The sequence below is a fragment of the Asparagus officinalis genome, chromosome 10 (genome assembly GCF_001876935.1).
Source record: "Asparagus officinalis chromosome 10, Aspof.V1, whole genome shotgun sequence".
Classification (NCBI taxonomy): domain Eukaryota; kingdom Viridiplantae; phylum Streptophyta; class Magnoliopsida; order Asparagales; family Asparagaceae; genus Asparagus; species Asparagus officinalis.
Window position 1 is genome coordinate 16,622,842 of NC_033803.1, and position 12,005 is coordinate 16,634,846.

General features: G+C 37.0%; 2 protein-coding genes across 4 annotated transcripts in view; one reads left to right on the forward strand and one right to left on the reverse strand.

Annotated features, from left to right (window-relative positions):
• LOC109825340 lies at positions 951-2,279 on the forward strand. The gene is made up of 4 exons (XM_020392185.1): positions 951-1,021; positions 1,142-1,181; positions 1,276-1,421; positions 1,507-2,279. Exons 1-4 carry the CDS (start codon positions 965-967, stop codon positions 2,104-2,106), a joined length of 843 nt encoding a protein of 280 aa, XP_020247774.1. The 5' UTR covers positions 951-964; the 3' UTR covers positions 2,107-2,279.
• Positions 2,679-12,005, reverse strand: part of LOC109825014 (protein VASCULAR ASSOCIATED DEATH 1, chloroplastic) — a 34,392-nt gene continuing 25,065 nt past the window's right edge. The window contains exons 15-18 of one of the 3 annotated variants that reach the window (XM_020391680.1): positions 4,969-5,030; positions 4,821-4,863; positions 4,431-4,735; positions 2,679-3,314 (exon numbers count right to left, since the gene is read on the reverse strand). In XM_020391680.1, the coding sequence (XP_020247269.1) occupies positions 3,078-3,314; positions 4,431-4,735; positions 4,821-4,863; positions 4,969-5,030 (647 nt within the window). In that variant the 3' untranslated portion in view covers positions 2,679-3,077. Of the gene's footprint in view, positions 4,319-4,416; positions 4,736-4,820; positions 4,864-4,968; positions 5,062-12,005 lie in introns of those variants that run through there. The other 2 variants (XM_020391682.1, XM_020391683.1) reach the window with 2 other exon arrangements.

A 12,005-nucleotide genomic window follows, 5' to 3' on the forward strand; every position in this document is an offset into this window, starting at 1 on the left:
ATTAATTCCTTAAAATTTTCATACTTTGAGATTAGTATTTCAAATCATGAAATTTCTATTAGGTTGTTCTATTCTTAAGTAATTCTAAAATTAGCTTCTCAAATATAGAAATTGCTATTACATTCCCCAACCCTCATAAGTTTTTCAAATTAATCCCTTTAACTGACTCCCACTCTTGAATGAAGAGACTAATATAAGAATCGGATAACCTAATAGCAATTCAATAATTTATGGGACTTATTTCTAAAACATGAAAGATTCACGGGAGTAGTATCAAGGAGATCCGGTGGAGACGGTTCATGCCACTAAATGTGTACTCAAAAGGCCAACCGTTGGATCTGCGCATGAGTCTCAAAATCTAATGATCGAACGGTTAAAATTATTTATGTGCACACTTAACGGTATAGAGCCAAAAGCACTTGATAATTTTTCCTCGAAGAAATTTTCAAAACCGACCCAAATCATGTTTTTATTTTCAAAACCGACCCATTTTTTTTATTTATCAAAATCGACTCATTTTTTGTCACGTCAGCTTAATCTCATTTCCTAATTAGTCAGGGTTGCCAACCCCGACTATTTAGGACAGCAAAAATCGGGTTTAAGGCTTCTAATTGGGATTTAACAATCTCCTAAACAGTCGGGTTGCCAACCCCGACTGTTTAAGAATGTGATTAAGCTGACGTGCCAAAAAGTGGGTCGATTTTGATAAAAAAAATGGGTCGGTTTTGAAAATAAAAACATGGTTTGGATCGGTTTTGAAAATTTCTTCTTTTCCCTCAAATAAAGGGATTTTACACTGTCGTAATGCTATAGACCATGGACGCGTTCCACGGGATAGTTCCACGTGAGATCACACGACTCAGTTTTCGCGGTCCAGAAATCTAAAAACTCCCGCCAAAACCTGCGGCGGCAAAATTCTGTTTCCGATACGGAACAAATAGAAACCCGACCAAAATTTCATCAGATGTCCCAAAGTTCTAAGGAAATGGATGAGCCCGACTTCCCTGATCTCGATTACAAGGTACTAGCGACCCTCTTCCTCCTCATTAAATGTGTTCATACCAAAAAAAAAAAAAAATTCAATGCTTGATGTTTGTTCTCAAACACTAAAGATTCATCTCTTGTTCTTGCCCATTTCCAGATTCGTGCTGATTGCTCGTTTCCTCTCTCGCTTCCTTCTCGTTCGTATCAAATACCCAAGTTCTTTGTTTTTGAGTAATTCTTGAAACCGCTCTGTTTTATTTCGATTTCTATTCGCTGTGAGTTTATTTTCAGAGCCTCCGGACATCCGGGACTGGTTCTCGAGCTACCAGTACGAATCTCCCGACCCCTCCCATCCTTCTCACGATCTCGACGAAACCCAGGATCCATTGGGAGGTTTTGAGATTCAGCAGCAAGAAGGTCCTCCTAAATTTAATAAGGTAGCATCTAGCTACTTTCCTTTTCTTCTTCCTTGTCTAGATTCTTGGATAATGTTTTTGTAATTTTGCACTTGTGAGAGTACAGGACGAACCTCGTGTTAAAGATGATCGCGTTTTATCGGAAGACGGCCAAGATTTAGTAGCGACAACCAAGAGGAGTGACGATGAAGAGAACGGAAGTGCTCAGGAGGAGATTTTGAAAGTGCCCGTGGCAGGGTTGAAGCGGAAACAAGCGGTAAGGCGTGTGCTCGGAGAGACGTGCACGAATGACGATGGCCTCACCGCGAACGAAAACAGCAACAAATTGAAGGTTGGGGAGGGCACGTTGCAGAGAGAGCAATCGCCGAAGAGATGTCGTAGCGGAGAACTCGCTGCAAGTGCCTCAAAGGACGGTTTTATTTCCACAAAGAGAAGGGAAAGAAGTCGTCCGCCGACGGCCGTCTCCGTAAAAAATCAAGAGAATGTGGAAGCCACGAGCGGGGTGAAACGGGGAGGGAAATGTGAGCGTTTGATGAGAGAGGAACTGAAAGAGAAGAATGGGATTCTGGCAGATAAAACCAACGTTCAGGTTGAGGTTGAACAAGGGAATGCAGGAAAATGGCAGTGCCCGAGGAAGAGAAAGCCGTATGATGCGCCGCCACTGAAGCAGCTCAGGCTTGAACAATGGGTCCGTCGAGTGAATTAGCGCGAGCTATCTCTAGCCCCCACTGTTCGTCCACTTGGAAAATCATCAGAATTTTGTTACAAGTTTTCTCACTACTTGTATTAATATCAAAATTTTTCATTGTTTACATTTGACGCACTGGATAACAGTTTTTTTTTAACCGTATATCGACATTACTCACTAGAATTGGTATCTTTTCTGAGCTATCCTGTATGCAATTGTTACAGTTTCTTTTCTTTTCTTTTCATTCTGGTGATACAAAACATCAGTAGTTATCTCATAGTACTCATTGGTTATAGTAAGGCTGTAACAATTGCATACTGGCAAGATATATTATCATTATGGGCGCAGAATGAATGTACTCATGTTATACATTTATAACGTTAACAACAATACCAGCAATAAGCGGGTAGAAAAAGCATTTGATAAAAATGCTGAGTGCAAGAAAACAGATAAAGAGACATTAATAAGTGCCCTCGAGCTGATTGTTGCTACTATATATTAGTCCATCAACAACACCTGCAGACATGACACAGGACGTAATAATACAAGTAAGTGAACGAAGTGAAAGCTGGTAAACTACAGCCAATACGTTGATATCAGCATAGCATGGATTACTGCTGGATGATCAGCAAAGCAGGGATTACTGCTGGCTGACTACACAATACTCAAAAGGAGATGGACTTCACATTTGTTATTTCTTTACATTTTCCGAGGATGAATAAGTTGTCAACAAGCACTTAAAGTTACGAAAGGGCGACACAAGATAACGATTTTGAGATACAGCACTGAAGCAGGAAGGGAGAAGGATGGACGTGCATCAACTGTACAAAATTTCTATTCAATTAAATTCATCTATGCTGCAGAAAAGTCTGTCACTTTTGTACAGAAGCAAGTAGAGAAAAAGAAGAGAAACCTTTATCCCAATATTTGGGTGAGAAAAAGTTTGAATTTCATCATATGCACAAAAAGTTGGGAAAGATCAGAATTAGTTATGACTTCGGCTTGAAACTCTCAAGACTGAGCAGATGGGACTTCAGCATTGCATGTTCATGCCTCATTCTCTCCAGTTGAGTTTCTACCATGAACATTTCTTCCTTGAGATAGTCTACACGTTTCTCCATCCACTCTATGTTCTCTGCTCTGTATCCACTAATACCGCTAATTTGATTCCCGTGATTAATTACATGAACTTCAGGCACTCTCGTCAGTAGAATGATGATGCTCATCTGCGAGCAATGCAAAAGGAATATGAACTGTCAGAGACCATATCTGCAAAATGTGATATAAGTTTACTATAAAATGAAATGTATGAAAGAATGCGTGATATCCTTCTGGTTATACAATTTAAAGCTCATCAGAGCAAGAAGCAGCGGCACCTATTAAATTTTCTTAGTATAATGGGTAGGGGTGGGAGTTTATCTAACTATCAAACAGTTTAATTATTATTCGTCCAAATTCAATTATAGATATCACTTAAGAGAAATCAAATAATTTTAGTATTCGAATATTAAACAAATTAAATATGAACACTTGCATGTTCGATTTTATTCATAAAATTTGATCTCTTACAACTTGCACAATTTACATGATTTATGTTTTTTAATCTCCCATACGTTTTTAGTTTGAATTCTATACTAATTTTGAGATGACTAAACAGCCCGAAATTAGTTTTTACCCAAATATTCAAATTACAGATTTTTACATCATAGTTACAAAGAATCATTTTCAATTTTGGTTTTATGTTATTTAAAAAAATTCAAATTCTTTGAAAATTAAAGCATCTCTCTAACACAGAAATAAATATTTCTTTTAATTAAATAGTTCAGTATGCAAAAACTATAAAATGGTAATCAAATACATGTATTAAAGTATTCGTGTCCAAATTTCTATTCAGAGAAAGATATTTGAATGCAGATTCAAATTCGAAATATTTATTCAATTCATTTTCAGCCCTACTAACAGGAATAGAAGATAAGATGGTAAGTTTTCTATAGTGAATTATCTTCAACTATTATTTTAAGGAATTTCAGATAAACAGTAATTACTAACCAATCTTACTATCAGGAAAAAGACATATGAGGTGGAAAAAATAATCTTGAGCTTAATGTGACAGACCAAAAGTTAAAATTGCTCGTGAGAACTTTTCACTCATTCAACATGATATTTAAGCGAAGGTTTGCATGCATAAATAGTTTTTCTATATTAACGAAAAATAGAAGGAATAGAAAATCTCACGAGCTTTTCACTCATTCAACATGATATTTAAGCGAAGGTTTGCATGCATAAATAGTTTTTCTATATTAACGAAAAATAGAAGGAATAGAAAATCTAAGAGAACTTTCCTGCATTAGGATAAGAATGGCAACAACTGCCACTGCTAGATAAAGCGGAAACTGACTTCGAATTCTAGTATTTGACAGCAAAGTAGCCCATGATCCTTTAAAAAAGGAAACCACTGATGTAATTATCGAGTACTCTTGCACAGGACAGTTAATCCTTGAGCCACTATTCCCCAGAAGCACTGTCTGGGGGGCCACTGAAGGATTCACAGTTGGACGCAAGTTTTCTGCTGATCCTTCGTGTCCTGAAGAACTTCCAGCTCCTTCATTCTGATCCTGAATCATATCTGCATTCCGATCAGCAATCCCTGTATTATACATAATATTAGGAGCAACATTCACAATTTGTTACAATATATAATGTTAACAAAGATCCAACTTTAAGAGTCAAACCTTTCTGCTTCACCTCATTCTTTTGCTTCAATAGTTCATGGGCCTACACCAATTAATACTACACCATCAACTTTCACTTATGGGTAATTGAGAATATCAACACGAAAAGGGAAATAAAAATAAAAATGCAAATAAGAAAAGTTGATACATTGTTGATCCAAATTGCATGAACTTCCCGCAGCTCATCTTTTGTTGATTGCTCTATTTTACCTGTAAAAGTAGCAATACGCAACGCTCAAACCTGTGCATGAATAAAATAGTTGCATGCCACAAAATCAGAGGTTAAAAGTAGAACTTAAAATTCGTGCAGCTCAAGTTAGTTTACTGAAAACAGTAGTAATTAGAGCTTAAGATTAGTGCAGCTCCAGTTAGTTTACTGAAAAAGTAGTTAATTAGCCATTGACGAGTAAACACACACATTTCATAACACGCTTAATATGTTAGTATGTAATGAAATCAGAGGATTGGGTTCACTCGACAAACTTTGTAGCTGGACTTTTAACTTCCGTGTTTGGACTCAAAATCCTGAAGAACTTGAGCTGGATGGATAAGGCATAGACTAATTTTGGTAGCAGCTTCCAAAACCAAGCCCTTTAAGATCAGAAATTCAGAAAATTTACCAATCACGGTCGTTAGCACCCCCTCTACCAAACAGCATAAAAGCTGTGAGTTCCAAATTTTCTTTCTGGATTTTAACTCACACAATAACAAACAAGCACATATGTGAGAGACACGATTGCTCGAGTTATCCATAACAGAGGCAGTAGACTCAAAAAAAAAAAACCTGAAATTGATTTGTATGCTTCTGATAATTGCTGAAAATATGTCAAGATTTCAGAAGGCAAAAGTGCAACAATTCTAGGAGTGTCATGTTATGTAGTCTTTTATAGATTAAGCCAAAAGAATGTTAATGTCACTATATTTGTTGATAGTCCAGCATATGTAACAATAAGGACATCTGGCACTGATACTTTGAAACTTGATATATACCTGCATTAGATGCACATCAGTATTTGGATACATGTGATATCTTGAGGTATAAATTTGTACCCATACACTAGGACATTGACATGTGCAGTAGAAGTGCAAAATATTAAATTTTTGCCAAATTAATTCTCCATTAGACATACTAATAGTTCCATAACGATTTAATTATGTAATGTTATTATAGAGTTCGATGTAGAAAATGCATCCCAAACTGTCATTTAGCAATTAAATCAACAAAAATTCTTAACACAAATTTGTTGAAAAGTTTCCTTATTAAGGGTAATATAATAGGAGCAAGTGACTAAAAATATGGGGAGTATTCCAATTTAATTATGTGATTTTAATCTAATTGTGAGTTCAAATCATATTCTCATGTCATGAGTTTAGAATGTTCTCAAGATAAGGAATAAAAACATAAAGAGAAAAAAAATCTTTTCCAAAATTACAATTTTACCCCCACAATTACTATAGGAAGGAGGACGTCCCCCATTCATCAAAATTTTCACTACCGTCACTAAGTTTATTATATATTAGTATAGAATTATAGATATTCGAGATGAACCTGAGAATGAGAACTAAAAAAACAAATGTCTAAGCAATGAATTCACAATTCTGTTTGATTTGTTGATCCATTAAAGCTTGTAAAAAGGAATCTAATTTTTCACATAACTTTGGTATATATAAAGAAATATTTCATGACATCTGAAATAATTGCCCTTATAATTGTTCTAGCCTTACAAATCATGCTACGAGATAATGAAGGTTACAACACATTTGCACTCCATAACCACATTGTAACCGTATCTTGAACTTTTTCTGGAATCATTGCGTCTACAGAGTCAAGCATGTTGCTTTGTACCCTGTATCTGTCTCACACATCATAAGTAGCAGATTTTAATGATCATTAAAACTTATATAGATCACTATGTTTTTTGATAAGTTTCTCTTATGCGTTGCCCCTGGACAGAATATGAAGTTACAACGAGTTATCCTACCTTTTTCTTTTTCCACTTTTTTGTTTTATAAATCCCTTTCTTCTTTTTAATGTTTTCCCTTCTCTCTCAAAAGTTTCTTAACATTTTACCAATACATCCAAACTCTGAAAGGAACTAAGGTAAGTTTCCCTTGTTTTTAGTCACGCATCATGTCAGACCCTCGTATATATGACAACTGGCCAGGAAAATTAGGGCTGCAATCTTCATAAATCATAACCTTAAGCACTTAAGACTAAGAAAATCACGAAGTCCTTGTACCAACACTGCTTGTCAAGCATGAACCTCAGAGTGTTTTTTTTGTCACATATTAATGATAGCATACATTGTGTGTGCTTCCAAATAGGAAATTGACTATCTATGAAATGTAAATGAACTTACACATGATTTATTTTTTAAACATCATTGCAAATGAGTGGAAACATTATTAAATGGATAAGAAATTAACTAACATAAAAAGGGAACAATATAAATAAGGGTGCAGCCTATGAAGCACGGACACAGACACGGTGACACGGACACGACACGGACACGGCAAAACCCAAAAAAATCGGACACGGCGACACGGTTAGATTTTTTTAATATTATTATTATATATAGATCAATATTGAATTAAATTCCTATTACATTTTCATATCTTTTTGTTATGTAAAGTGGAGATTATAAATAAGAAACTAAAGGAAAATGTGTGTTGCAGGTGTGAATTAAGACGTCGGAATGACAATGATCTCTTGGAGAATTGAAGACAATAATGTTAAAGAAGACAAGAAAGAGAAGATGAATATATAGAAAAATAGATCAAAATTTTTATGCTATATTATTATGTAACATTGGCAAGGTTATCGATAGCGGATAGCATCGCGTAGCGGTGAGACATCGCTAAGGCTATTTCGGGCTATTACGGCAAAATAGTGGTAAAAAGCACAAAATCAAATAGCGGTCTAATTTAGATATGTATAAATATTAAATACTAAAAAAGAAAAATTTAAAAAAAATCTAAGAAATCTAAAAGTACATATTGGATAATTTAAAGAAATCCTAAACATGAAATAGACATGTAACCATCACGTAATACCGAAGAGGACTGGAGGAGTCAAAAAGTCGTTTTCGAGAAGAAGAGCTTAGCGGTGACAAGACTGCCCTAAGAGGAACTCACGGTGAAGGAGATAAGAGGAAGTATCAAGGTAGGTGTTAGAGGCTACGAGAGGTGGCGGGAGTATGCTGAAAATCACAGGAGACGATAAAATGCAATGGTCAAGGGTTGAGTTTAATTTTAAAAATTTAAGCCTCAAACCGCTTTTAAATAGCAGTCAAAAAGCAAAATTCGAATGCAATAGTTCACTATTTACCGTTATGACACACTATTGACCACTTTTGTGAACAGACATATTCTGTAATATGTCATTGCTATTGCGTGATAGCGTAACGGGCGATAGCGTCGCGGGAAGGGACCACTAACGCTATTAGCGCCGTTATTATAGGGCTATTTACCGCTATTTATAACAGTGAACATTGGCTTGTATAATCAATGACACATGTAAATTATGTAACTGATTTGAAGATAATACCAAATTTTAATTTTTATTACTTTCATCTTGAGCATATCAAAATACAAGAGAATAAAGTTCAATTTACAACTAGTTCCATGGCTACAAAATACTAAGTTACTAACATTGCAAAAATTATAACCAAAAGTGTATCTTAAAAATAAAGTTCTCAAATTAAAACATCAAAAGATCATTCTATGGTTTTAACTCCTTCATCCTCCTCAAACACAACGGTCTCCATCGTGGGCTCGTCAAGAGAAAGGGTGGCAACATCTAAAATACCGACCCTTGAAATGAGTCAAAGGCATCTCCACCAACATTTCACATTCTTGATTTCCTTTCCATATACTCTTCCGAACTTCGAGAAAGTAAGTGAAGGTTGGTGTGAACATAAACAAGATCCTCCGCACGTGCCGATGTTAGCTTGTTCCTCTTTAAGGAGTGAATGAAACCATACGTACTCCAATTCCGTTCACAACAAGAAGAGGAATAAGGTTAGCCTAGAAGTTTTATGGCCAATGATTGCAAATTTGGAATACTTGCACCATAAAGAAACCACTATGACTTAGGATCCATATGTGCTCTATCGGAAAGAGAATCCGGATCACTAAAAGCCTCCAAAGCCCCCACAAACTTAGCATATTCCAAGTTCACCGCCCATCGTTCATTGGGATTTGGATAGTATATTCTTAAGCACTTTGCTCTTTTTGTAGAGATCTCAAGATCTTGATTTGGAGCTTGCCGATTGACGTTCTCATTGAGCCATGTGGAATGATAGTACCTATGATCGTTAATAACATGAATTAGCCCACAAGGTATTAAGTAATAGAAATATTCGCTTAAAGAGTAAAATGTGAAATATTACCTTGGAACTAAAGAGTGTGCTAAGCACTAAAACGGGGTGTTGCTATTGTTCCATCGATCCACCAAGATCTTGTGAATCACCTCATAAAAAAGAGATTCCTCGTTATCCCTTTTACCCTCATGCCTATAAATAGCTTGCTTCACCTTCTCAATCATTGTATCTCACATATCATACACCAAATGAAGACATGGTGTATCGGTGTCGGTGATCCATCATTTCATAGATTGGGCCAGTGAAGTCAAGAATAAAATCTATCTTGTCCTATCACAAATCATCGAGGACTTTCTCTTTCACAAATTGAGCTTTTCCGACATCATCTTTTCTATACAAGCTCCATCGATCACTAAGGACCATATCTTGGAGACCTCTCTTGACGACTTTAAAAATCTTCAACATAATAACCCACGAGGCAAATCTTGTGTCGGCAATCGATAGGAGCTTCATCTTGGAATAATCATTAAACATGGAAAGCAAATCTTGTGTCGGCAATCGATAGGAGCTTCATCTTGGAATAATCATTAAACATGGAAAGCCGCATAGAGTGATTCATGATAAAATTCTTAATAATCATTAAACATGGAAAGCCGCATAGAGTGATTCATGATAAAATTCTTCATAAATAATGCATCATCAGAGATCTCTGTAATCTAATGTAATTGTGCATAAGCTATGGCATTTGCTTCCGTGTTCTTAGCCGCAAAAATATTCTTGATAGAAAGATTTAAGTGTATGGATTACACAAGGAGTCCAAAATATGTGAGGTCGGGTGCCCTCCACAAGCCCTCTCGCGGCCTTGCATGTCGAAGCATTATCGGTTATGATTTGGATGACATTTTTCGGTCTCATCTCTGTGATGCACTTTTCTAGTTGTGCTTGGATAAAATACTTATTCTTGACTTCTCCCTCGCTCACATACCGTTATAAAATTGATGATGGGTCTTCTTTGTGCATCCGCCTACCCATCACTACAAATGAAGACCCCATTCTGTTGCCATGTGTCCTTGATGGGATCCATCAACCTCTCTACGTGAGTTTTCTCACGTTGTAAGATAGTGGTCCTTATGAAATTATAACCGGGAGGCTTGTAGCTAGAGATTGGATTGCTTGCGGCATATGCAAAAGCCTTGGCATAATATAGATTCCTTGTCAAGTTGAAGGATAATTCCCCGGTGTAGAACATCCTACCAATCAATGCATTTAATTCCTCTCTTGCTCTCATATTAAATGCTTGTTCCACGCTATTAGGCCACCTCCTCCTCTTAGATTCACCTGCACCAATCGGCATGCTTGCACTTGCACCTATACCGGTCGTACTTGCAGTCGAAGATATAGGCAAAACTGGCATCTTAGGCTTAGAAGCCCTCAACCTCGCCTCCGCTTGATCCCACGTCCTTTGAAACTCCCTTAGGTTTTCGGAAATTGACTTAGAACACATCTTAATTCCAGTCCCGCTTATCCTCAAGAGGTGATTTTTAACTCTTGAGTGTGAACCGGTAAAATCCTCTCTGCAATAATTACATCTCCATCTCTAATTTTCTCCTGTCGTTCCCCTATTTTTCTCCAATTTGGTAATATATTTTCAAAGCGGACATTTGTCATCTTGTACTCCACTACCACTAGAACTCCCGTCTTGTTCTATTTCTGTAAAATACAATAGCAATAACAATAAATTAAAAAATTAATAATAGTAACACAGTAACTAAAATCATAATTAACAGTAAATTAAAAAATAAAACCCTAATTAATTAACTAATTAATTAACAGTAACAGTAACGGTATGAATCCTAGTTCTAATTTATATATTATTCTAACATTTTTATGTCATTCTCATATTTTTATACAGTAAAAACGCAAATAATAACAGAGAATTAAAATTAAAAACAATAACAGTAAAGAGAGAGAGAGAGAACCGGATCGGATCGAGAGCTAAAAGAGAGAATGAGAGAATGAGAGAGAGAATCAAAGAGAACAATAAGAGAGAGAGAGAGAGAGAGAATCAGAGAGAACGATAAAAGAGAGAGATCGATCGGAGAGAGAGAGAGAGAGAGAGCGATCGGGGAGAGAGAGCGCGATCGGGAGAGAGAGAGCAATCTGAGAGAGAGAGAGCGGAGAGACTGACCGTGTCTTGGAGATGATCGACGACGACAAATCGTTGACGGGGATGATCGACGACGACGAGACTGAGAGCTTGCGGCTGTTCACTTCTTTGCAAGAGCCCTTTCGACGAGAATTTGGGTAAGTTCTGACGACTAGGGTTAGGGTTTAGGTTTCTTCAAGTTTGAAATTGGGTTTTCGGGTTTGGGTTTCGTCGTGTCGCCCTCAACCTCGCCTTGTCCGGCCCGTGTCTGCGCGAGTCAATGGAGTTGACCGTGTCGGCGTCGTTGACGATGTGTCCGACACGTGTCGAACGCGTGTCCGTCTCCGACAAGCATCGGACACGGACTCGGGGATATTTGCAAGAGTCGATGCTTCATAGGGTGCAGCTAGTCAGGAGATGCCTTAATCCTTATAGAGCCTAGGAAGGTCAGATGACTCCTGCCTTACCACCACCATCATTTTATGGAGATGATGGCTCAAACAAATGAAATTTAACACCATTGTCTTTTTACACGGGTTATAAATAACGTCTGTGATAGCGACTTGTATTGTATATATGTGAATTAGTAAGATAAGCTGAATACTATGTTGCCTTGGTACGGGTACGGGTACTGGTACGGGTGCGGGTACGGGACACGGCAAATTTGTAAAAAGTAAGGTACGGGGACACGGCTGTATATATATAAAATAATTCACT